Source organism: Calliphora vicina, chromosome 2 (genome assembly GCF_958450345.1).
Source record: "Calliphora vicina chromosome 2, idCalVici1.1, whole genome shotgun sequence".
In the NCBI taxonomy this organism is placed as follows: Eukaryota; Metazoa; Arthropoda; class Insecta; order Diptera; family Calliphoridae; genus Calliphora; species Calliphora vicina.
The window spans coordinates 80,327,648-80,351,234 of NC_088781.1; the positions used below are offsets into that span (position 1 = coordinate 80,327,648).

General features: G+C 30.6%; 1 protein-coding gene across 1 annotated transcript in view; it reads left to right on the plus strand.

The window, feature by feature from the left end:
• The window catches only part of chico, a 431,529-nt gene that overhangs the window by 246,195 nt on the left and 161,747 nt on the right, over window positions 1-23,587 (plus strand). The window contains exon 4 of the mRNA XM_065500717.1: window positions 16,661-16,740. Coding sequence (XP_065356789.1) covers window positions 16,661-16,740 — 80 coding nt within the window. The remainder of the gene's footprint in view (window positions 1-16,660; window positions 16,741-23,587) is intronic.

Sequence of the window (23,587 nt, forward strand, 5' to 3'; positions counted from 1 at the left end):
ATTACAAAAAGTACCATTCGAATAAAGAAAAAGTACCAAAAAGTCTATCCCTAGAATTCTCACTCACTTTAGAACATATACGATTAATATCATGTTTCTAAGTTCATTGTTATAAAAAATTCAAAAAAGTACCATTAGAATAAAGAAAAAGTACCAAAAAGTCTCCCCCTAGAATTCTCACTCACTTTAGAACATATACGATTAATTTCATATTTTTATGGCCATTATTACAGAAAATTCAAAAAGTACCGCTACAATATACAAAAAGTACCAAAAATCAGGCACTTGTGGATTCGCACTCACTCCGGTCCAAATAAGCTTTACTTCATGTTTCTAGGTTCATTGGTGAAGAAATTACAAAAAGTACCATTCGAATAGAGAAAAAGTACCAAAAAGTCTCCCCCTAGAATTCTCACTGACTTAGGTCCGTGTATGCTTAATTTCATGTTTCTAAGTCCATTGTTATACAAAATTAAAAAAAGTACCATTATAATAAAGAAAAAGTACCATGAAGTATCCGCTAAATTTTCAATCACATAGGACCAATACGCTTAATAACATATTTCTAGGTCCATTATTATAGAAAATTCAAAAAGTACCATTATAATATAGAAAAAGTACCAAAAAGCAGTCACTTGTAGATGCGCACCCACTCTGGCCCATGTAAGCTTTATTTCATGTTTCTAGGTTCATTGGTGAAGAAATTACAAAAAGTACCATTCGATTAAAGAAAAAGTACCAAAAAGTCTCCCCCTAGAATTCTCACTTACTTAGGACCATATATGCTTAATTTCATGTTTCTAAGTTCATTGTTATAGAAAATTCAAAAAAGTACCATTAGAATAAACAAAAAGTACCAAAAACTCTCCCCCTAGAATTCTCACTTACTTAGAACCATATATGCTTAACTTCATATTTCTATGTCCATTATTACAGAAAATTCAAAAAGTACCATTAGAATATAGAAAAAGTACCAAAAAGCAATCACTTGTAGATTCCCACTCACTCCGGTCCGTATAAGCTTAATTTCATGTTTTTAGGTTCATTGGCGAAGAAATTACAAAAAGTACCATTCGAATAAAGAAAAAGTACCAAAAAGTCTCCCCCTAGAATTCTCACTCACTTAGGGCCATATACACTGAATCAATTAAGTCTCCGTACAGACATATTCATAATATAAACTAGCAATTTATGGTCACTTTTCAATACATATTTAAAATTTTTTTAAATTAATTTTAAAAAAAAATTGTAAATCAACATAAAAAAACTACAAACTTTTTCATTAAAAACATAAAAATTTACAAAAATTCAATAATTGTACGAAAAGTATCACCAAAAAAGTCTCCGTACAGTTAACCGTTTTTAAGGCAAGGAATCCCAATGTAAAACTTATTTGCATTTAATATGTGGTAGGTCCTCATTTCTGAGCAATTGCAGAATTTAAATGGCTGTGCATGGAATGGACCAGCTTTGTTGTTGTCAGGGAATCTATTTTATACCACTCTTCCATTATGACGGCTTTTAGCTGATCTTTTCTCTTTATATTGTGCTGCCGAATCTTTCTTTCCAAGTGATCCCATAGATGCTCAATCTGGTTGAGATCAGATGACTGAGCTGGGCGATTTAAGTGCTTAGGAACATTATAAATAAAATATTCCTTTACTAATCTGGAGGTGTGTTTGGGATCGCTGTTCTGTTGGAAGCAATACACACATCCCAAGCCTAATTTTTTAGCACTTTGTTTTAATTTTTCTTTTAATATATTAAGGTATGCATATTTATCCATCGTGTTTTCAACAAAAATAAGATTTCCCACCCCAAATGAAGCCATGCAACCCCAAACAATAACGTTACCTCCTCCATGATTTACGGATAGTGTCAAATGCTTCAGATTCATTTCAGTATTTGGCTTTCTCCATACCATTTTTCTTCCATCAGAACCAAAACCATTCAATTTACTTTCATCGCTAAAAATAACTCGATCCCAAAATAAAAAATCTTTATCAATATGCTCGATATCGTAATCCAATCTCTTTTTCATGTTCACTTTTCGAACAAGCGGCTTCGTACGGCTTACCCGACCATTGTATCCATTAAGTTTAAGAGCGTTTCTTATAGTTTGTGGGTTTACCATTAATTCATTACTAGTTTTCAAGTTTCCCGCAATTACACATGCGCTAATTTTTGGATTACCTTCTGCAAATCGTGTAATTCTTCACTAAATGGTGGTTTATTTTTTTTCAGTTCTTGGTTTATTTGCCATTGTTCCGGTTTTTTTGAACTGTTGAATAACATACTGAATGGAATATCGTGGTCTTTTACAATATCCTTGATTTCGGTTAGACTTTTTCCTTCATTTTGCAGGTTAATAATAACTTTCTTTCTATCCATTGAAATTTGCTTATTTTTGCATTCCCTGACAACAACAAAGCTGGTCCATTCAACGCACAGCCATTTAAATGCTGCAATTGCTCAGAATGGAGGACCTACCACATATTAAATGCAAATAAGTTTTATATTAGGATTCCTTGCCTTAAAAGGGTTAACTGTACGGAGACTTTTTTGGTGATACTTTTCGTACAATTATTGAATTTATGTAAATTTTTATGTTTTTAATGAAAATGTTTGTAGTTTTTTTATGTTGATTTCTAGTTTACAATTTTTTTTATAAAATTAATTAAAAAAATGTTTAAATATGTATTGAAAAGTGACCATAAATTGCTAGTTTATATTATGAGTATGTCTGTACGGAGACTTAATTGATTCAGTGTATGCTTATTTTCATGTTTCTAAGTTCATTGTTATAGAAAATTCAAAAAAGTACCATTAGAATAAAGAAAAAATACCAAAAAGTCTCCCCCTAGAATTTTCACTCACCTAGGACCATATATGCTTAATTTCATGTTTCTAAGTCCATAGTTATAGAAAATTCAAAAAAGTACCATTAGAATATAGAAAAAGTACCAAAAAACCCACACTTGTGGTTTCCTACTCACTCGGTTTATATATAAGCTTTATTTTATGTTTCTAGGTTCATTGGTGAAGAAATTACAAAAAGTACCATTCCAATAAAGAAAAAGTACCAAAAAGTCTCCCCCTAGAATTCTCACTCACTTAGGACCATATATGTTTAATTTCATGTTTCTAAGTCCATTGTTATAGAAATTTCAAAAAAGTACCATTAGAAGAACAAAAAAGTACCTATAGTTCTGTTCACACATTTTGATGCCTAAATATTATACCCTATGCCTAACACAAACTTCACTCAGATACAAATCAGCTAACTTTAATGTCGCTAAGTGCAATTATTTAAAATATTAAAAAAGTACCATTAGGAGAAAAGTACCAATTTCCCTTTTCTTCCTCGAACACCCCTCAAGTTCGAATAATTTAAAATATTAAAAAAGTACCATTAGGAGAAAAGTACCAATTTCCCTTTTCTTCCTCGAACACCCCTCAAGTTCGACCTTTAAAAATATTCCATTTTGCCAAAATTGTTTATGCTACAGACATGTCTCAAAATATTAAAATCTGTGTTAATGTGCCCAAGAAAAAATATGTTTTAAAAAAGTACCAAACTGTTTACCCGGATTTGGCCCAATATACACCTTGGCACTCGAGTTCCAAATAAAACCCTGTTAGTTAATTTTTGTATGAATCCAGGAACCAGTGTTAAAAAAATTATCAAAATTGGCTTAATAATTTCAATAAAATGTATTTTTCCGATTTTATCCCCTTTTTGGTACCTTTTTATCCCCATTGTTTTGGTAAAATTTAATTCAAATAAATTTCTGTATCGTGGTGGGAGCTCATAATAAAATATTCGTATTAACATATTTTATGAAAAAGTACCAAAAATAAACACAATTTTTATCCCTTAAGGGTTCGAATTTCCAAAAAGTACCAAACTTATATTTTTTATTTTTTGATAATTAAAGAATACGATTTAAAATTTGTTTCTATGTTTATTGGTTTAAAAGATAAATAGGGTGCAAAAAAAGTACCAAAATACAGTTTTTACCCGTTTTCTCCCCTAAATGTTTCGAATTTCGAAAAAGTACGAAACACCTGTCAGCTTATTTTTTAAATGGAGTAACATGCAACTTTAAGTTTTTTTGTATCTTTATTAGTTTTGAAGATATAAGGTTACCGAATTTACCCTTTTTTACCCCCTAAACGTTCGAATTTCCAAAAATCCCTTCTTATCGGATCGTTTTGGGGAGGGAGGAACCCACAGTTAAAATTCTAGCTTCAGCCGTTTGGGCTGTGCGATGATGAATCAGTCAGTCAGTCAGTAACGTTACTCTTTTATATATGTATATAGATTATTTTCGTAATTGAAATCAAATTTTTGTTATTTTTTGTGTTTTCAATTACGAAGATTATCTATTCAATAATTCTTGTATTTAAAGTTCAACCAATAACGAAAATTGTATATTCAATTGTCAAAATTATCAAATTCAAAACTCAAAATTCAATAGAAAATATCAGAAAATTTTGTTTTTGAGCACATGAATACTTGATTCAATTATAAAATAATTGAAACCAGTTCAAAATGTAATGAATGTTTGAATTGAAATATAATTTTTTTTGTGTACATTTTTTTGTTTAAATTTTTTGAAATTTCTTTTTTTATTTACATTCATTGAAAAATATTTTCAATTATTTGAATGTATATGTTGGAAAAAGTTTTAAAGCTTTTTTCAAATAAAAACAAAAGTTCTATTTCAAAATAAAGTCGACTTTAGCAAAAATTAACTTTAAAATTCCTTTCATAGTTAGAGTGATGGTGTAAACAACACAATGGACTATAATGGTATAGAAAAAACTTACCACAACAATAATTTAAAAAAAAAATTATAAAATAAACTTATATTACACATTTTAACATAATTTTATAGCTATTTTAAGTAATACACAAAAAAAAAATATATTAATAAAAACAAACATTTGTAACGGTTCTATGGAGGTAGAAAAATTACTTCCATAATTTTTCTCTTAAGGGTGAGATTTATATTCCATATTATATTTTTTTGTTTATTCTTTATGTATTTATTAAACTATCAATGTTCAATTTATTTTATATATGTATTTATTGTATTTATGCTTAAGTCCCTATTTTAAGTGAAAATTTTACTTTAATTATTAATAACTTATCGGATTCTAATGCTGTAATTTATAAGATATTGTATCTTGTTGTATTAGAAAGGCACTTAATAAATACAAATGTCTACCATACACATACAAGCAAATAGTCAATGTATCCCTTAAAGACAGTAATTGTCACAAATGTCTTATCACTTGGCTGACTCCATTTTATATATTTTGGTCATTTGACACGTGTGTGCACTTTGTAGTGCAGAGAGAAGACAATTTTTGAATTTTGGAACGCATACCTTCTATTTTTTTTTATATACTGTTGACCGCCCCGGCTTCGCCCGGTAGCATTTACTAATTTTAGTTCGTCAAGTTTCTCCAACCCTGCCTGTTCTTATTTATTTGCAAATAAAATATCTAAATTTGTACTGCATACTTTAGAGGCTTTTTTATTAGAGTTGACTGAAACACAAAAATTAGTTAAAAAATGTTAAAGTTATTAAAAAATCGCCAGGCCATTAGCGTGTCTCAGGCCACTAGAACAAGAAATGTAGGAACAAAATTAACATATTTTGAGAAATATTAAAATAATAGCTTATTTTTACTATAACCTATTCGCATGTATAACCAAAAAAAATATTTTTTTTGACGGCAGTTTCAAAACTCCATTTTAAAATTTTTAAAAATTTTGTTTAACAAATTTCAGAATTTTTTAATCTTACATTGAGATGTATTGAGAACATAATATGGAATAAAAATAAGAAATAGTAGTCAATACCACAATTCCGTACCTGCGATTTAAATTTAGCGATTTTCGAGAAAAACTAATTTTATGGCCATATTTTGGCGTATGAGCCGAATTTCTTTATTGTTATGATTTTTAAGTAAAAGCTATTCAGAATATTTTCATGGAAAGATAGCGAAATGTTATATATTTTTGGACCGATTTTGATGAAACTTAAGAAAAATATAACATTATGTCTAGTATTTATAATAACAGTACAAAATTTAAAATTAACCCTTAATAGCACTTGGGGTTAAAAAGACACTCAACTTTTAAAATCACGAAAAACACATTCAATATGAATGGTGCTAACTTTAATGTTTTTCAGAGTTAAATAAACTCAATCCTTCAAGTTAGTTTTTAAATTTAATAAATCAAAAGTACACTATGGGGTTAAAATCAATTTTATTATTCAAAAATCCTCAATAAAATATTAATTACGTTATTAAAGCAAAAATCAGGTATAAATACAATATTTTGCCGTTTGAAAAATGTGTGGTCAAAATTGAACAAAATTGTGAACATTTTTCAAAATGGCTTCGTAATACTAGTTTCTAATACACAACACAATATTTTAAAGTTTGTTTCCTATAAAAATCTAATTTTCATCAGCACTATGGAAATTGAATATTTTTTAATGGTTTTAGAAGTTTGGGGTAATTTTAACCCCAAGTGATATTATGGGTTAATTTTAACTTTTATGCTGTTTTTGTAAATACTAGACTTTGTGTTATATTTTTCTTAAGTTTCATCAAAATCGGCCCAAAAATATATAACATTTCGCTATTTTTCCATGAGTAATTCCTAATATTGAAAAATTTGACCTTTGACCTTCTCGATTTAAGGGTTGGCGTTTTCCGATTTTAGTAAAACTTTCAGACTATATTTTAAATTACCTGAACTATAATATTCTGAACAGATTTTACTTAAAATAACAGTAAGGAAATTGGGCACATTCCAAAAAAATGGCCAAAAATTTGTTTTTCTCGAATATCGCAAAATTTATATCGCAGGTACGGAAAAACTATAGGAGGTATTGACATACTTTTTTCACATTTTTATTCCCTATTATCTTGTCAATAAATCCCCAAGTGATGATCAAAATGAAATTTGTTCAACAAATTTTTTTAAAAATTTTAAAATGGAGTTTTGAAACTGCCGTTAAAAAAAATATTTTTTTTTGGTCATACCTGCGAATAGGTTAACGTTATCCTACGAAGACAAAAACTCTTATACAAGTAAATATGGATATATTTTAAGTAACAAAAAGATATTCATGGCTATTCCTGTTCTCACTTTCACCATTCACCCTATTTTTGAAAGCATTATTACAACAATAATATAAAATAAGATTTCGAAAATTATATAATTAAGGTTAAAAAAATCACTTGTAAACATTTATAATTAGAAATGCTGTGAAAATTAGATACTATTGTTGTAATTATGCTTCCAAAAATAAGGTGAATGGTGAAAGTGAGAACAGGAACAACTCTGATTATTTTAGTATTTCTCAAAATATGTTAATTTTGTTCCAACATTTCTTGTAATAGTGGCCTGAGACACGTTAGTGGCCTGGCGATTTTTTAATAACATTGACATTTTTTAACCAATTTTTGTGTTTTATATCTTATTAGAACGACAATTACGTACACATTTCGATTATTTTAAATTAAATTGCAAAAGTAATTATTTAATGGCAAAATTTATACAAAAACTGAAAAAATTGCAATTTTTTCCCCTTGTAAATGCACCTCAAAACTAAATCGCAAGTCGGCACAGGTTGCAATCATGATAGAAAGACAAAATTTCATATTTAACTATAGTTTTACATATATAAAAAATAGAGAGTATGCGTTCCAAAATTCGAAAAAAAAAAATTTTGGGACACTAATGCACGTGTTAAAATAACTAGTCAAGCTCCCACCCTAAATGATGGGTAAAATCACTTCGGTACTGTCTCCTAGAACTGCTAAGGATGTGCACTATGCACATTAGGGTGGCCCTAAATAAACGAAAGTTGGATTTTGGCCATTCTCACCCTCCAGTTTGGTGAACATTAGTAAAAAATCATCCTGAAAAATTTTTAGGTAAATCTATTAACGTGTCTCAGGCAACTAGAACAAGAAATGTAGGAACAAAATTAACATATTTTGATAAATATTAAAATAAAAGCTCATTTCTACTTAAAATATATCCATATTTACTTGTACATGAGTTTTTGTATTCGTAGGATACCGTTAACCTATTCGCAGGTATGACCAAAAAAATAATTTTTTTTAACGGCAGTTTCAAAACTTCAATTTCAAATTTTTAAAAATTTTATTAAACAAATTTCAGAATTTTTTGATCATCTCATTGGGATTTATTGAAAAATTTATCAAAATATATCTCATAGTTTTTCCGTACCTGCGATTTAAATTTCGAAATTTTCGAGAAAAACCAATTTGTTGAGCCCGTTATTTTACGGACCAGAAATAACTCAGAAATAACTAGTTTAAATTTAATTTCTCCACTTTATTAACCAATTTATTTTTCAATATATGGCTGACTCCTGCTGCTGCTGATTAACGACTTTATTTATTTAATACAACAAAAGCAGAATCAAACTCTCACTTTTGTATCTATACTAATTATAGCAGTCAGGGTTTCAGCCTAATTAAAAGCAAAGTGCTGCCAAACAATGCAACACTGTTTATAATTTAACTAATAAATCAACAAAAGTAGTTAAATTCAAAATCATATTCATTATAAATTCATTTTAACTAAATACGCCTAAACATATCGCCACCCTTGATGGATCCGGGAATACATCAACCATCATATGGAATTGGTGCCAACTTGTGGATAGCTCGACGGACTTCTCCATTCTTCGTTTTAACATCAGCCACTCGTACTGTACCTTGGGGGTCACGAATAACTTTTATAACTCTACCAATAAGCCACTGCTTCGAGGGTAAATTATCTTCGGCAACTAAAACCAAATCACCTTCATTTAAGTTTTTCTGCTTTTTAGTCCACTTGACCTTTTGTTGTAATTCGTGCAGGTATTCTATTGACCACCTCTTCCAGAAGTGTTGTTGTATAGCAGAAATTCTTAGCCATCTGTCTAAGCGAGACCAGTCTTTACTGTCGACAGTAGGTTCTGCAATACCCACCAACGGACCACCAGTCAAAAAATGGGCAGGAGTCAAAACAGTTTCATCATTTGGATCATTGGACATGGCTGTCAACGGCCTTGAATTTAAGACAGCTTCCACTTCAGTAACCACTGTTGCAAGCTCTTCAAATGTCAAATACGATTTACCCAAAATTCTAGCTAAATGGTATTTAGCTGACTTTACAGCCTCCCACAATCCGCCAAATTGGGGGGATCGCGGTGGAATGTGGCAAAATTGAATATTGTTAGCAGTACAATATTTTGATATTTTACCTTGCACCTGTTGATCAAAAAACGTCTTCTTCATTTCTTCTAGCTCTCTACGGGTGCCTACGAAGTTTGTAGCATTATCGCAGAACAGCTGAGTGCATAGACCTCGACGAGCCACAAATCTTTTTAATGATGCCAAGAAGGCATTAGCAGTCAAATCAGAGACCACCTCCATATGTATAGCCTTTCTGCTAAAACATATAAAATCAGCAATGTAGCTTTTCGTTGTACGACATCCTCTTAGTTTATATGTAGTTGTAATAGGACCACAGAAATCCACACCAGCAACGGTAAACGGCTACTCTTGAATGCGGCAAGTCACCCATAATTTGGTTGATAAGTCTTGGACGACATCTAAAGCATTGAATACAACTACCAGTCACAGAACGTATAACACTTCTAGCGCGGAAGACCCAGAACCGCTGTCTGATGATAGACATTAAGGCTTGAGTACCAGTATGCAAATATTTCATATGAAGAAATCTTATATAACATTTAACTGTTTCTGAATTATTCGGCAGGAGAATTGGATGTTTTGCATCATAGGGCAAATCCGAATTCGCCAGTCGACCACCAACTCGAAGCAAGGGTACACCATGTTGACCTTCTATAAAAATACTGAGGCTTTTGTATTTACTTGTTGCAGGCAATTCACGATTTTGTAATAGCAAAGCTATTTCTTCACGAAAATAATACTGCTGCACACAATATATTATTCGAATAGCGCTTCATCTAATTTTTCTCTAATTTTCTTTGTACGATTACGAAAACTTAAGAGACAAACAACGATTTTTTGCAGCTTTTCAAAATCTCTATAAGTTCGCATTAGATTCAATAATCAATGTAGTAGCACTAGTACATCTCTCTTCATCTATGTCAGCTCGCTTCTTCCTTGATTTATTTGCTGGCCACTCATCACATGTTTTCTTCAAGAAACTAGACCCTGTAAACCAAAACGAATCCAGTAATTCATTTGCATACGCACCTCTTGATATTATATCCGCTGCGTTGGATTTGGAGGGGACATGACGCCATATGCAATCTTTAGTTTCTTCTTGAATTGACGACACCCTGTTGGCAACAAAAGTATTCCAATTTGAGGGATGCTCATTTATCCAGTCCAGTACGATTTCCGAATCAGTCCACAAATAGGTACCATCAATCGCAATCGGAAAATTAGCCTTCGTCTTCGTTACCAACTTTGATAATAATTCAGCACCCAACAATTCTAGCTTTGGTAATGATTGCGTCTTCAGTGGTGCTACTCTTGATTTAGCACTCCACAAATGTACCGTTATTATATCGAAAAGTATCTCCCACTGGAGCCCAGGTGATGGCAAGAGTTTTTATAATTTCTTCATCATTTAATCGAAGAGTTTTTTCTTTATCAGCATCGGGTAGAAATTTCAGGAATTTTTCACTGTTTGAGAACCATTTTCTTAAAGTGAACTTAGCAGTATCTAATACTGTGGAAACCTGCTTATAAATTTCAAAAATTTCGTTTTCATCATTTGATCCACTGATCAAATCATCCATATAGAAATCGGATAAAATCTTTTTTGAACCGATCGGATATTCAACGGCATAATCTTCTCCCAATTTCTTCAAGCACCTTGTTGCCAAATAGGGAGCAGAAGTAGTACCATACGTTATGGTCCGCAATCGATATGCCTTCAACTGTTCTTCAGGGGAAGACCTCCACAAAATTGCTTGATAATTCGCATCATTATCGGTAACCCATGCTTGGCGATACATTTTTGTTACATCTGCCGTAATTGCGTATTTGTAACATCTAAATCGCAGAATTATAGATAATAAATCATCTTGGACTTGAGGACCTTTCATCATGACGTCATTGAGTGCAGACCACTATCTGCCTTACAACTGCAATCGAACACAACTCGAAGCTTGGTACTCGTTGACTCTGGCCGCAGCACATACTGGTGAGGCGTAAAATACTTTATTTTACCCATATCAGATTTTTCGCAATATCTTTGTGGTCACCAAGCGATAGCATCGCACTCAAATGCGCATTTACTCCATCTAGAACCTGTCTCAGATGAGCCGCAGATGATTTGGCTACCTTGGGGATAGCAAACAGCGCCGTTACGTGTTCCTCGAACATCAACGCCTTTTTATCAAAACATTCTGTTAATCTATCAAGCGTCTTGGGATAATTGTCGTCCGTTACGTCGAAATCAGCAATCGCCGCCAGAGCCTGGAGCCTAAGTGCTCTTTCAGAATTAAAAAACGCTCGCAATTGTCCAGTAATTCATCCTGGTGGATAATTTTATTAAAAAGCGAAATAAATTTTGAAAATCACTATACTTCCCTGAAAATGTCGGTAATTTGACTTCCCGACGAAGTCTAGGGCCTGCTACTAGTGATTGAGTACGCTCACATCTGCTACTGATGTCCGCCGCTTTGCTAAGATATTCATAATTTTTGTTTTTGTAGACACATAAATATCTTCAATTTCCGTAATTGCAGCTACGTTACTTGTTGTATCAGTACACCCCCTCTCTATATTAGCCTGCACCCTTAAACACTGCTTGAAGTACTGCTCCAAAATTTCAAGACGACACTGTAGTCTTCCTTTAAATTTCCACCTTTTTTGGTAATAAGTGCCTTTATTCTGCTCATATTACCTTTAGCACTGGGCCTTGACGCTGAACCACTTGTTGTTGTAGTTGTGTACAGCCTCTTGTACAAAATGTTGCTTTTTTATATTTATTTAGCAACAAACCAATAATTATATTGCCTTTATTTTAATTTATTTGTGGACAATTTAATAAACGTTTACTCTTGTTTGCAAAAAAAAATAAACATCAATCACATTCAATTTTTTGACACTTGTCATTTATTTGTGTGATTTGTTTTGGTCTCTGTTTCTTTTTGTATAAAAAGATCTAAGGACCACTGATAAGTTTTACAGTTTGATTATCACTGGTGGTTGGTGTCTTTGCTAATATTTTTAGTGGTAAACTCCTGTTTGCCTTAAACACATGTGGTGAATATCTTTTTTTATCTTAGACACCTGTTTATTTTGGAGTTGAATTGTATATTTGTTATACACCAACTTTATTTAACAAGTACACCACTTTCACACTGCACCATTAACTCCACTGTAGTTGTTGTTGGTAATAATTCTTGAAGAATTTAACATATAATACTTTATTAAATGAAATTTGTTATTTATTGGGATCACTCTATCCCGGGTTTCGGCACCAAAATGTTGAGCCCGTTATTTTACGGACCAGAAATAACTAGTTTAAATTTAATTTCTCCACTTTATTAACCAATTTATTTTTCAATATATGGCTGACTCCTGCTGCTGCTGATTAAAGACTTTATTTATTTAATACAACAAAAGCAGAATCAAACTCTCACTTTTGTATCTATACTAATTATAGCAGTCAGGGTTTCAGCCTAATTAAAAGCAAAGTGCTGCCAAAAAAAAACACTGTTTATAATTTAACTAATAAATCAACAAAAGTAGTTAAATTCATCAAATCATATTCATTATAACTAGGGGGCGGATTTTCATGCATTTATTATTGGAAAATATGCGCCTAAAATATGCTTCAAAAAAATCAAAATATGATCTAAAAATTTAAAAAATATGCACTTATATTTTTGTGCAGAAACAAAAAATAATTAAGTATGGATTTTGAAATGTCCAAAAAATACAAAACATTGTTGCCAGCAGTTAGAACTCTTTAAATTATACCAGGAATTAAACAATTAAAGTTCCAAAAATATTTTTAAAATAACTTTTCTTCTGGAAAACGATGCATATTTATATTAATTGTAATATCTTGGTATGAATACTTGTAAAATCATCAATATTTTGATCGTGCTGTAAAGTAGCATCCAACCTTAATTTTTATCTTGTAATAATCCAGCAATTAAGCAATTAGTACTGCTTGGAAATGACTGTTAGGAGCGGTTACTGTGTAGGTGAAGTTACAAAATCTTTCGATAACGAAATCTCTTATAAATCGAATTTGCAATGAAAACAAATATGAATGTTTTCTACACATTTAATGAATTTTTGATACTAAACTTGTTTGAAGAAAAATGTTTTGAAATGATTATTTTCAATTATTGATAGAGAAATGAAGAACTTAATGCCAGTTTCTCGATGTCGAAAGAAGTTAGTCGATAGAATTTATTGCTATTTCTATAACAAATTCGACAAAAAAAATTTTGTCGAAACCATGTATTGCCCATTAACGACAAAAATTTATATTTTTATTAAAAGTTGGCATAATATGCATACAAATATGCATTTTGAAGTAAAATATAACAAAATATGCATTATCAATAAAATATGCAAAAATATGCACTAACAAATCGATGCCATTTTGCAGCAAAATGTGAGATTCGGATAGATAATTAGTCTACATTGTATTTGCAAGTTCGAGAAAAAACATGCATTTGCATATAAATCCGCCCCCTAATTATAACTAAATACGCCTAAACACCAATTATTTGACAATTTTTTGCCGAATGAGCTCTATTTCCTTACTGTTATAAATTTTAAGTAAAACCAATTCAGAATATTATAGTCCAGATAATTCTAAATATACTCTGAAAGCTTTACTAAAATTGGAAAACACTAAACCTTAAATCGTGAAGGTCAAAGGTCAAATTTTTCAATATTTTGAATTTCTCTTGGAAAGATTACGAAATGTTCGAAATGTTGTATATTTTTGGGCCGAATTTGATGAAATTTAACAAAAATGTAACACAAAGCCTAGTATTTACAAAAACAGCAGAAAAATTAAAATTTACACTATATAGCACTTGGGGTTAAAATGACCCCAAACTTCTAAAACCATAAAAAAAATTATGATTTTAAATGTTTGGGGTCATTTTAACCCCAAGTGCCATTAAGCGTTAATTTCCATTCTTGTGCTGTTATTATAAACCCTAGAAAATTTGACATTTGACCTTCACGATTTAAGGGTTAACGTTTTCAGATTTTAGGAAAACTTTCAGACTATATTTAAAATTACTTGAACTATAATATTCTGAATAAGTTTTGCTTAAAATTCATAAGAGTAAGGAAATAGAGCTCATTCGCCAAAAAATTGCCAAATAATTGGTTTTATCGAAAATTTAAAAATTTAAATCGCAGGTACGGAAAAACTATCAGATATATTTTGATAAATTTTTCACATTTTTATTCCCTATTATATTCTCAATAAATCCCAATGAGATGATCAAAAAATTCCGAAATTTGTTTAACAAAATTTTAAAATGGAGTTTTGAAACTGCCGTTATAAAATTTAAATTTTTTGGTTCATACCTAAGAATAGGTTAACGGTATCCTACGAAGACAAAAACTCATATACAAGTAACTATGGACATATTTTAAGTAAAAATGAGCTTTTATTTTAATATTTATCAAAATATGTTAATTTTGTTCCTACTTTTCTTGTTCTAGTTGCATGAGACACGTTAATGGCCTGGCGAAGTTTTAATAACTTTAAATTTTTTTGACCAATTTCTTTTTTTTATGTCTCATTAGAACGACAATTACGTACACATTTCTATTCTTTTAAATTAAATTGGAAAAGTAATTTTTTAATGGCAAAATTTTTACAAAAACTGAAAAAAATGCATTTTTTCACCTTGTAAATGCATCTCAAAACTTCAGAGGGCTTGCGGCTCGTCTTAACCCCAACCCCAAAATATAGGAAGGGACCCAGTATACTTTCTTGGGGTACGCCTGCTTCAGTAGGCTGTGGTGAACTTATGAAGTCTCCCTCTTTAAGAACTTAAATAACTTTCTAGAAGCTTATGTTTCTTTACTGGTAAATATTGTTTTATTTCAATCGATAATCCTTCGTACCATACTTTGTCGAAGGCTTGCGAAACGTCGATGAAGAGCGCAGAACAATATTTTTTCTTCAAAAGTCTTATATATGATATCAACCAGCCTGTGAGTTTGTTCTATGGTGATATGTTTTTCCGAATTGATAAGTTCGAATATAATCAAAATGATTCACTATCGGCTTTAACTTCTGCATTAAGAGTTTTTCGAATAGCTTTGATATCTAAAAACGAAGTGGTTCAACAGTAATATGATTTAAAGCAGGTGGTAACTCTATTATGTCGTTTGACTCATTTGGGCAAAATACATTCTTTAGATGACTAAAAAACTGGTTTCCTTTTTCAGTATCGTTTCTCGCCCAAACTCCACTTGAATTACATAGAGGAGTTCTGTAGCTCGCCAGATTTTTATTAATTGAATCAGTTTTTCGTTTGTGAAGAAGTATACTGAGGCGTTTAAGACATTTTCGAAGCTCCGTTTTAAGTTGAGGGGATCTGTAGAGTTGCCACTCTCGACGAACTCTTCTTTTTTCAGCTAACAACTGTTCAATATCTGCTGAATAGATTGTATCTTATTTGTTGGATTATTTGAGTGGGTTGTTCAACAGCAAGTTTTAAGTTTTGTTCAAAATTTTTGAGAGAGATATCGATATCTTCTGGTGTTCTTAGCGATATATTCTCTGTACTGTGTGTGCTAATATATTTTCTATATTTCAACCAATTTATTTTTTTGTGCTTGATATTGCAGAGTGACCAATCGGGGATACTATTTCTCGGGGGTTCAATAGAGTAACGAAGGTGGGTGAGTGATCCGAGGATAATTCTAATGAGGATTTAACCTGAATTAGTTCCATTGGTAAATTTTTTGTAACTGCAAAATCAATGACATCTGGTATTTTGCTTGGGTCAGTAGGCCAGTATGTTGGTTCTCCGCTCGACAGCACATGCAAATTCAATTTATTAAACAAAGCGCGACCTTTCGGGTTACAAGTCCTGATCCCCAGTGAGTATGCTTAGCATTATAATCGGTCCTAGTGATTCGTAAAAATGTTCATATTTGTTTTCAGTAATCGAAAACCTTGGAGGTGAATATATCGACGAAATTAATAGGTTTCTGTAGCAATCATCCATACAGATTGTCGTAGCTTGAAGACAATCTTAATAAATATCACACAGTGAATGGAGTTTGATATGGGTTTTAATTAAAATTCCAGAGCCTCCACATGCTCTATCTTTTGCATTATTTGTGCCATAAAAAACATATCCATTTATGTTAAATAAACTTCTTGACGTCAAAAGGGTTTCCGAAACTAACATTATATCAACTTCATGACTTTTAAGAAAATACTCGAGTTCGTTTTTATGTTGACTTTTAAGCATCTTAAGCATTTCTTGCATCATGTTACTCATTGAGTTTGTAAAGTTATTTACCGATTGCACAAGAGTCTCTATTGTAGATTTTTTGTATATTAATTGAAATTATAAATTTAATAATTTAGTTTCTTTTTCAGTTCTAGATCTCCAGAAGGTGTCATTCCTGAAGAATATATCGACGATGCGTTCCATTCTCAAAAATTCTCAAAAAATGGTGGTAAATACAAACAATTATTAACTAAAATCTATTTTAAATTTAAAAAAAAAAATTATATAATCAAGATATGATTTTATCCTACAAATATAAATACCATCAGCAACGTGGGCCGCGTTTAGATAAACACTACAGCAACAAACTGGGTTTTGTTTTGTTGGATGTCCAAATTACAACAAAATAAAATTCATTCAATTATCCAAAAAATATAAATAATTGGTCAGTTCACAAGGTCTCTTATCATGTCATAATGTCCTAGTATGTTGTTATTGCCTTTAAAGCAAAAAAATTCCTAAAATAATACTACTCTGTATGCTATGTTTATTGTGTTATCGTAACCAACCAGCAGAGACCTGTGCCGAACGCCTAAGAGTCGGTTAAGCCGACCCGCCGATTCATAAAATATTAGAACATTATGACATGATAAAAGACCTTGTGAATTGACCAAATGTATTTTATACGTTGCACGTTGGGTTCAAATGGTATAAAAGTGGCGATTAATTGAAAATTAGAAAAATAGTTTTTATAATAAATTTTGATAAAATTCTACATCATTAGCTGTAAAAATAAATCAACTAAGTTGTTTACTTTTTTTTCAGTGAGCGGTCAAAGATAGCAAATTATTGCTGTTTTTAAAAAAAGTGAAAAAATTGGACATTTTTATAATACAAACGATTATTGTTAGTGTTAAATCTATTAAAAGTAAATCTTTTATAATATCTTTTTTATAAAAATTATGTGTATATATTTTTAATAATTTTTTTAAAAAATGTCCAAAATTGTAATAATTTCCGCTTTTAATGGGCCACAAGTATTAAGTTAGTAATAGTTGAAATTAGTTTTATGGATTTTAGAATAGTATAGGATATCAGCTATTATTTAAGAAAAAAAAGTCCAGACAATGCCCCGCCATTTTTTTATTTTCATTGTTGTGTAAAAACTCTGGTTTTCATTTATTTAACAAGACCAGTAAATGATAACAACGATGAAGATAGTGATGATGATAATGATGAAGAATATTATAGTAATAATGAATGCAGAATAATACAAATATTTCAATATATTTTTTATTAAGAAGGTAAAACGAAACCAAAGAAAGATTCCCCCAAAACTTTTAATTTTTTTTATTTTTTCAGATTAAATTTTACATTTACTGAATTTAGTGAAAGAAAAACTGGATATAAATTTATACTAATAGGAATACAGTTACATATTAACTTACTCTTTAAATTTATTTTGTTTTCAAAGTTACAGCGAAAATTATATTTTTCCGAAAAACAAAAAACGCCTAACAGGTTAAATTTTTTTTTATTCTTTTTTTTAAAGCTGTGTTTTTATGTACTTATGATTATTCATTACAAAAATTTATAATATTCTCTTTTGCGACTTTTTTGAAAAAATTTTACATTTTTAAAATTTTGTGAAAAACAAAAATTAAAATTTAAATTAAATTGATACTAATATAAATACATATAATAAATTTATTATTTGACTTTTTTAATAGCACATGCTTTAATTTCCAATTTTATTCATTAATTTATCGCTTTCCATTCCAAAGTTATAGCATAAATTGTAAGCTATGGTCTTTTTTTCCAAAAAAACAATAATGCACTTAACGGGTTAAACTATTTTTGTTAGTGTTAAATCTATTAAAAGTAAATCTTTTATAATATCTTTTTTATAAAAATTATGTGTATATATTTTTAATAATTTTTTTAAAAAAGGTCCAAAATTGTAATAATTTCCGCTTTTAATGGGCCACAAGTATTAAGTTAGTAATAGTTGAAATTAGTTTTATGGATTTTAGAATAGTATAGGATATCAGCTATTATTTAAGAAAAAAAAAGTCCAGACAATGCCCCGCCATTTTTTTTATTTTCATTGTTGTGTAAAAACTCTGGTTTTCATTTATTTAACAAGACCAGTAAATGATAACAACGATGAAGATAGTGATGATGATAATGATGAAGAATATTATAGTAATAATGAATGCAGAATAATACAAATATTTCAATATATTTTTTATTAAGAAGGTAAAACGAAACCAAAGAAAGATTCCCCCAAAACTTTTAAATTTTTTTATTTTTTCAGATTAAATTTTACATTTACTGAATTTAGTGAAAGAAAAACTGGATATAAATTTATACTAATAGGAATACAGTTACATATTAACTTACTCTTTAAATGTATTTTGTTTTCAAAGTTACAGCGAAAATTATATTTTTCCGAAAAACAAAAAACGCCTAACAGGTTAAATTTTTTTTTATTCTTTTTTTTTAAAGCTGTGTTTTTATGTACTTATGATTATTCATTACAAAAATTTATAATATTCTCTTTTGCGACTTTTTTGAAAAAATTTTACATTTTTAAAATTTTGTGAAAAACAAAAATTAAAATTTAAATTAAATTGATACTAATATAAATACATATAATAAATTTATTATTTGACTTTTTTAATAGCACATGCTTTAATTTCCAATTTTATTCATTAATTTATCGCTTTCCATTCCAAAGTTATAGCATAAATTGTAAGCTATGGTCTTTTTTTCCAAAAAAACAATAATGCACTTAACGGGTTAAACTATTTTTGTTTTTTTTTTCTAAAATGCCGTGTTTTTATAATTATTCATTCATCAATAAAAAAATATTATATTTTAAAACTACGACTTCTATGGATTAATCGCTACTTTGGGTATCATCGAACCCACTGTGCGTTGTAATGAAAAAATCGAAAACTAACAGTATCAAGTGTTTAATTTCATGATTCTAGGTTTATTATTAGAAAAATTCTTAACGTACCATTGCAATAAAGAAAAAGAACCAAAATGTACAAAATTTTGGATTCTCACTCAATACCATGTTGGTTAATATTATGTTTCTAGGTTCATTGGTAAACAAAATTAAAATTACCATTAGAATGAGGATAAGCACAATTAGTTACACCTTTGTGATTTCTTATTTATTCAGAACTATATTTGTTTAATTAAGAATCATTGGTAAAGAAAATACAAAAAGTAGCATTCGAATTTCTCTCCCTTGGATTGTCACTCAATAAGACCCATATAAGCTTAATTTCATATTTCTAGGTCCATTATTATAGAAAATTCCATAAGTAACATTAGATGGAAGAAAAGTGTCACTAAATCCACCTTTTGCGGATCCGAAATCATTCTGGATAATTTTTATCGTATATCGTGATTCTATGTTCATTACTTTAAATGTATTAAAAAACCGTTGGAATAAATAAAAAGTACCAGAAAGCACCAATTTATGCATTTTCACTCGCTTATTTCAAGATTCTATGTTCATTGGTAAAGAAAATACAGAAAGTACTATTATAATAAATAAAAATATCATAATTTTTACTCGCTCAGGATCATATATGTAGCAATATCTCAAAATCGACTTTTGAAAAAGAACTTTTTTATTGTAGAAAATTAATCTCTGGGGTATCAGAAACAATGTTTGTTTTACGACTTTTTCATTTCTGAATTTTTCGAAAGTCCCTTTGTCTTTAGTTATTTGTCGAATTTCAGAAACAATACAATTTAGATGTTAGATCCATTCCCTTTATTTCCGACCCTCCCTAATGGCAATAACAAAATTTCAATGCCATCCCAAATAACATAGTACCCTACCTAAAAGACTTCACCGTTCGTAAATAAATTTTATCACAAGTTAATTCTCCATGTTTAAAAATATAAAAATTAAAAGATTATTTACTGACATTATATTAAACAACAATAACAAAAATATGAAAATTTATAATTTTTGATTCTACGTTTTGAAATGGTATATATGAATAATTTATATATGGTCACTCTAATTTCTATTATTTTATATATATTTAATTGTGAAACCATATAAACAATATAATATATGTACTATATTTTGTAAATGTTAGAAGCATAAATATCCCTACTAATTTTTAATAATTATATATTGTTACGTTTTAACCTTTTCAAAACGCTGGTTTATTTCCTTTAAATAAACCGGATACTTTTGATTGCAAATAAAAGCAGTTTAGTAGTTTAAAAATTGTAACAACTCTTTATTTATTAAAATGTACAACAACAACAGAATTAAATAGCCACTCAATGTTTTCTTATACACGTTTATAAATTCTCAGAATTACAGACACAATTTATAATGTACACGAATTTACTTTGAAAACAAACACAACACACTTTAAGGCACTTAGATGATGTTTCCTCGAAAAGCGTCTCTGATCAACTCACTAATGACTGCAACCTCTGCCACTATTTATAACACTGCATTACCATCTAGAAAGCTCTTTAACTGTCAAAGTTCGAATATTCTAGGTCATACGCCATCTGTGGTGTACTTTCTACAATGTTCTTTAACTGATTATTCGAACTCGAATACAGCGTTGCCAACTTACAATCAAATCAACTGAAAGCTTTTATTTAACAATGCCCACAGATATGTTACAGTTTTACAGCACTGTTACTTGAAAGCATTATGCTACTTTTAAATCAGCCGTTAAAATCGTTATATTTGAATTCAAGTACAATTTCGTAACACTGCCCCCCGCTTAAGCCTGTTCGTCCCGAATAGGCATAGATTCACTTCTCCTATAGGCGGCTAGTAGTTCTAGATGTACGACCTTAATTCCCGATATCAGTCTTCCACATTTCCGTATTCTATAAACCATGTCGTCCAATTTCTTAACTGCCCTATGTGGTCCTTTGCAGTGATTCCTTAATTTGGATGACAAACCCTTATTACGTTGTGAGCTATATCCGGTTTTCATTTGGTCATTTGTCACTTTAATTCGTCTCCGAACGAGTTCATGCATTTCTTTTTCTGCTGAAGCACCTTCACCCATCTTGGAATCCGGCCTGATGATCTTTTCACTGCGGGACAGACCAAGCACTCCAACAGGAACCATTCCGTCGTTGCACTGTTCAACGAGGGCCTCCATTGTTACATGGCCACTTTTCACATCTGCTGGTTCCAACACCAACCAACCATTGTCTATACAATCCTTCACTTCCTCACGGGCCCATACCAAAACCTCTGCCTCAGTGCTAGCTCTTTTTAAAGGTGGCTCCTGTAATGCTTGATGATTCGCCAGCTGGTTATTTCTTGATGGTGAAACATATTTGGTTCGCTTTCTTGGTGCTCTACAGTTTCGCTGAGTATGACCAATTTTACGACAGTTATAACATTTAATTTTGGTTTTACATTGTTTCTCATTTAAAGCCTCTACAACTGCCTCTTCTTGACATTGAACATTATTCAAGTCCGACACCTTTTTATCAATGCCATCCACACTGTTGTTAATAACATCAGACACTTTCTGAATTTTCTTATCTGTGGCTCTAGAAGATTCTTGACTTTCAGCTAGAAGCTTCTCGTTGTTTACTTTAATAGTTTCTAGAAGTTTCATTTGCATTCCTTCCATCTTTTCCATAATAGCCGCAAACATTGTGCTTAAATCCATGCTGCTTGTTGCTGAACGTGTAGAAACTTCCATTTCTTCCTTATACTCGAATTCGTAAGCACCGATGTCAATATCACGCCGCTTGAATTCGTCTATCAGCCTCTTCTGCAATTCTGCCTCGTTACCTGCTGTTGGTAGCTCCAACTTACTCAATTCCTTCTTGAGCTGTTCAACTTTCAGTTCCTCAAACTTCATGCTTATTAATTTGCAATCCCACTTCTGACACCAATTGTTACGTTTTAACCTTTTCAAAACGCTGGTTTATTTCCTTTAAATAAACCGGATACTTTTGATTGCAAATAAAAGCCGTTTAGTAGTTTGAAAATTGTAACAACTCTTTATTTATTAAAATGTACAACAACAACAGAATTAAATAGCCACTCAATGTTTTCTTATACACGTTTATAAATTCTCAGAATTACAGACACAATTTATAATGTACACGAATTTACTTTGAAAACAAACACAACACACTTTAAGGCACTTAGATGATGTTTCCTCGAAAAGCGTCTCTGATCAACTCACTAATGACTGCAACCTCTGCCACTATTTATAACACTGCATTACCATCTAGAAAGCTCTTTAACTGTCAAAGTTCGAATATTCTAGGTCATACGCCATCTGTGGTGTACTTTCTACAATGTTCTTTAACTGATTATTCGAACTCGAATACAGCGTTGCCAACTTACAATCAAATCAACTGAAAGCTTTTATTTAACAATGCCCACAGATATGTTACAGTTTTACAGCACTGTTACTTGAAAGCATTATGCTACTTTTAAATCAGACGTTAAAATCGTTATATTTGAATTCAAGTACAATTTCGTAACAATATTGTATTCAAAATGCACTAATCTAAATGTTTTAAAAATTGTATTGTATCTTTAATACAATATGTTGTTTTTGTAAAAGATATTTATGCTTTCGAATGAGTATTTAAAATGTGTGTGTGTAATAAAAAGAAAAATATGTAAACTTACATTTTTTTATCCCACGAAGTCTGCAAGCGCTCGTAGACGGCTGTGAGTTTGCTTTTCAAATTTGAAATTTTTAAAATTTGTATACTATTATATTGTTAGTGTAAATTTATGAGAGAGATTGCCCAATATGGAGTTTTGTGTTTATGAATGAAATTTTATGACATTTATGTTTGTAAATTTGTGTTAGTGTTATGAAAAGTCAAAATGTGGAATCTGTTTTTATACCCTACACCACCATAGTGGGGAGGGTATTATGCGTTTGTGCAGATGTTTGTAACGCCCAAAAATATTGGTCTAACACCCACCTTAAAGTATACCGATCGACTTAGAATCACTTTCTGAGTCGATTAAACGATGTCCGTCCGTCCGTCCGTCCGTCTGGTTGGCTGGCTGGCTGTCCATG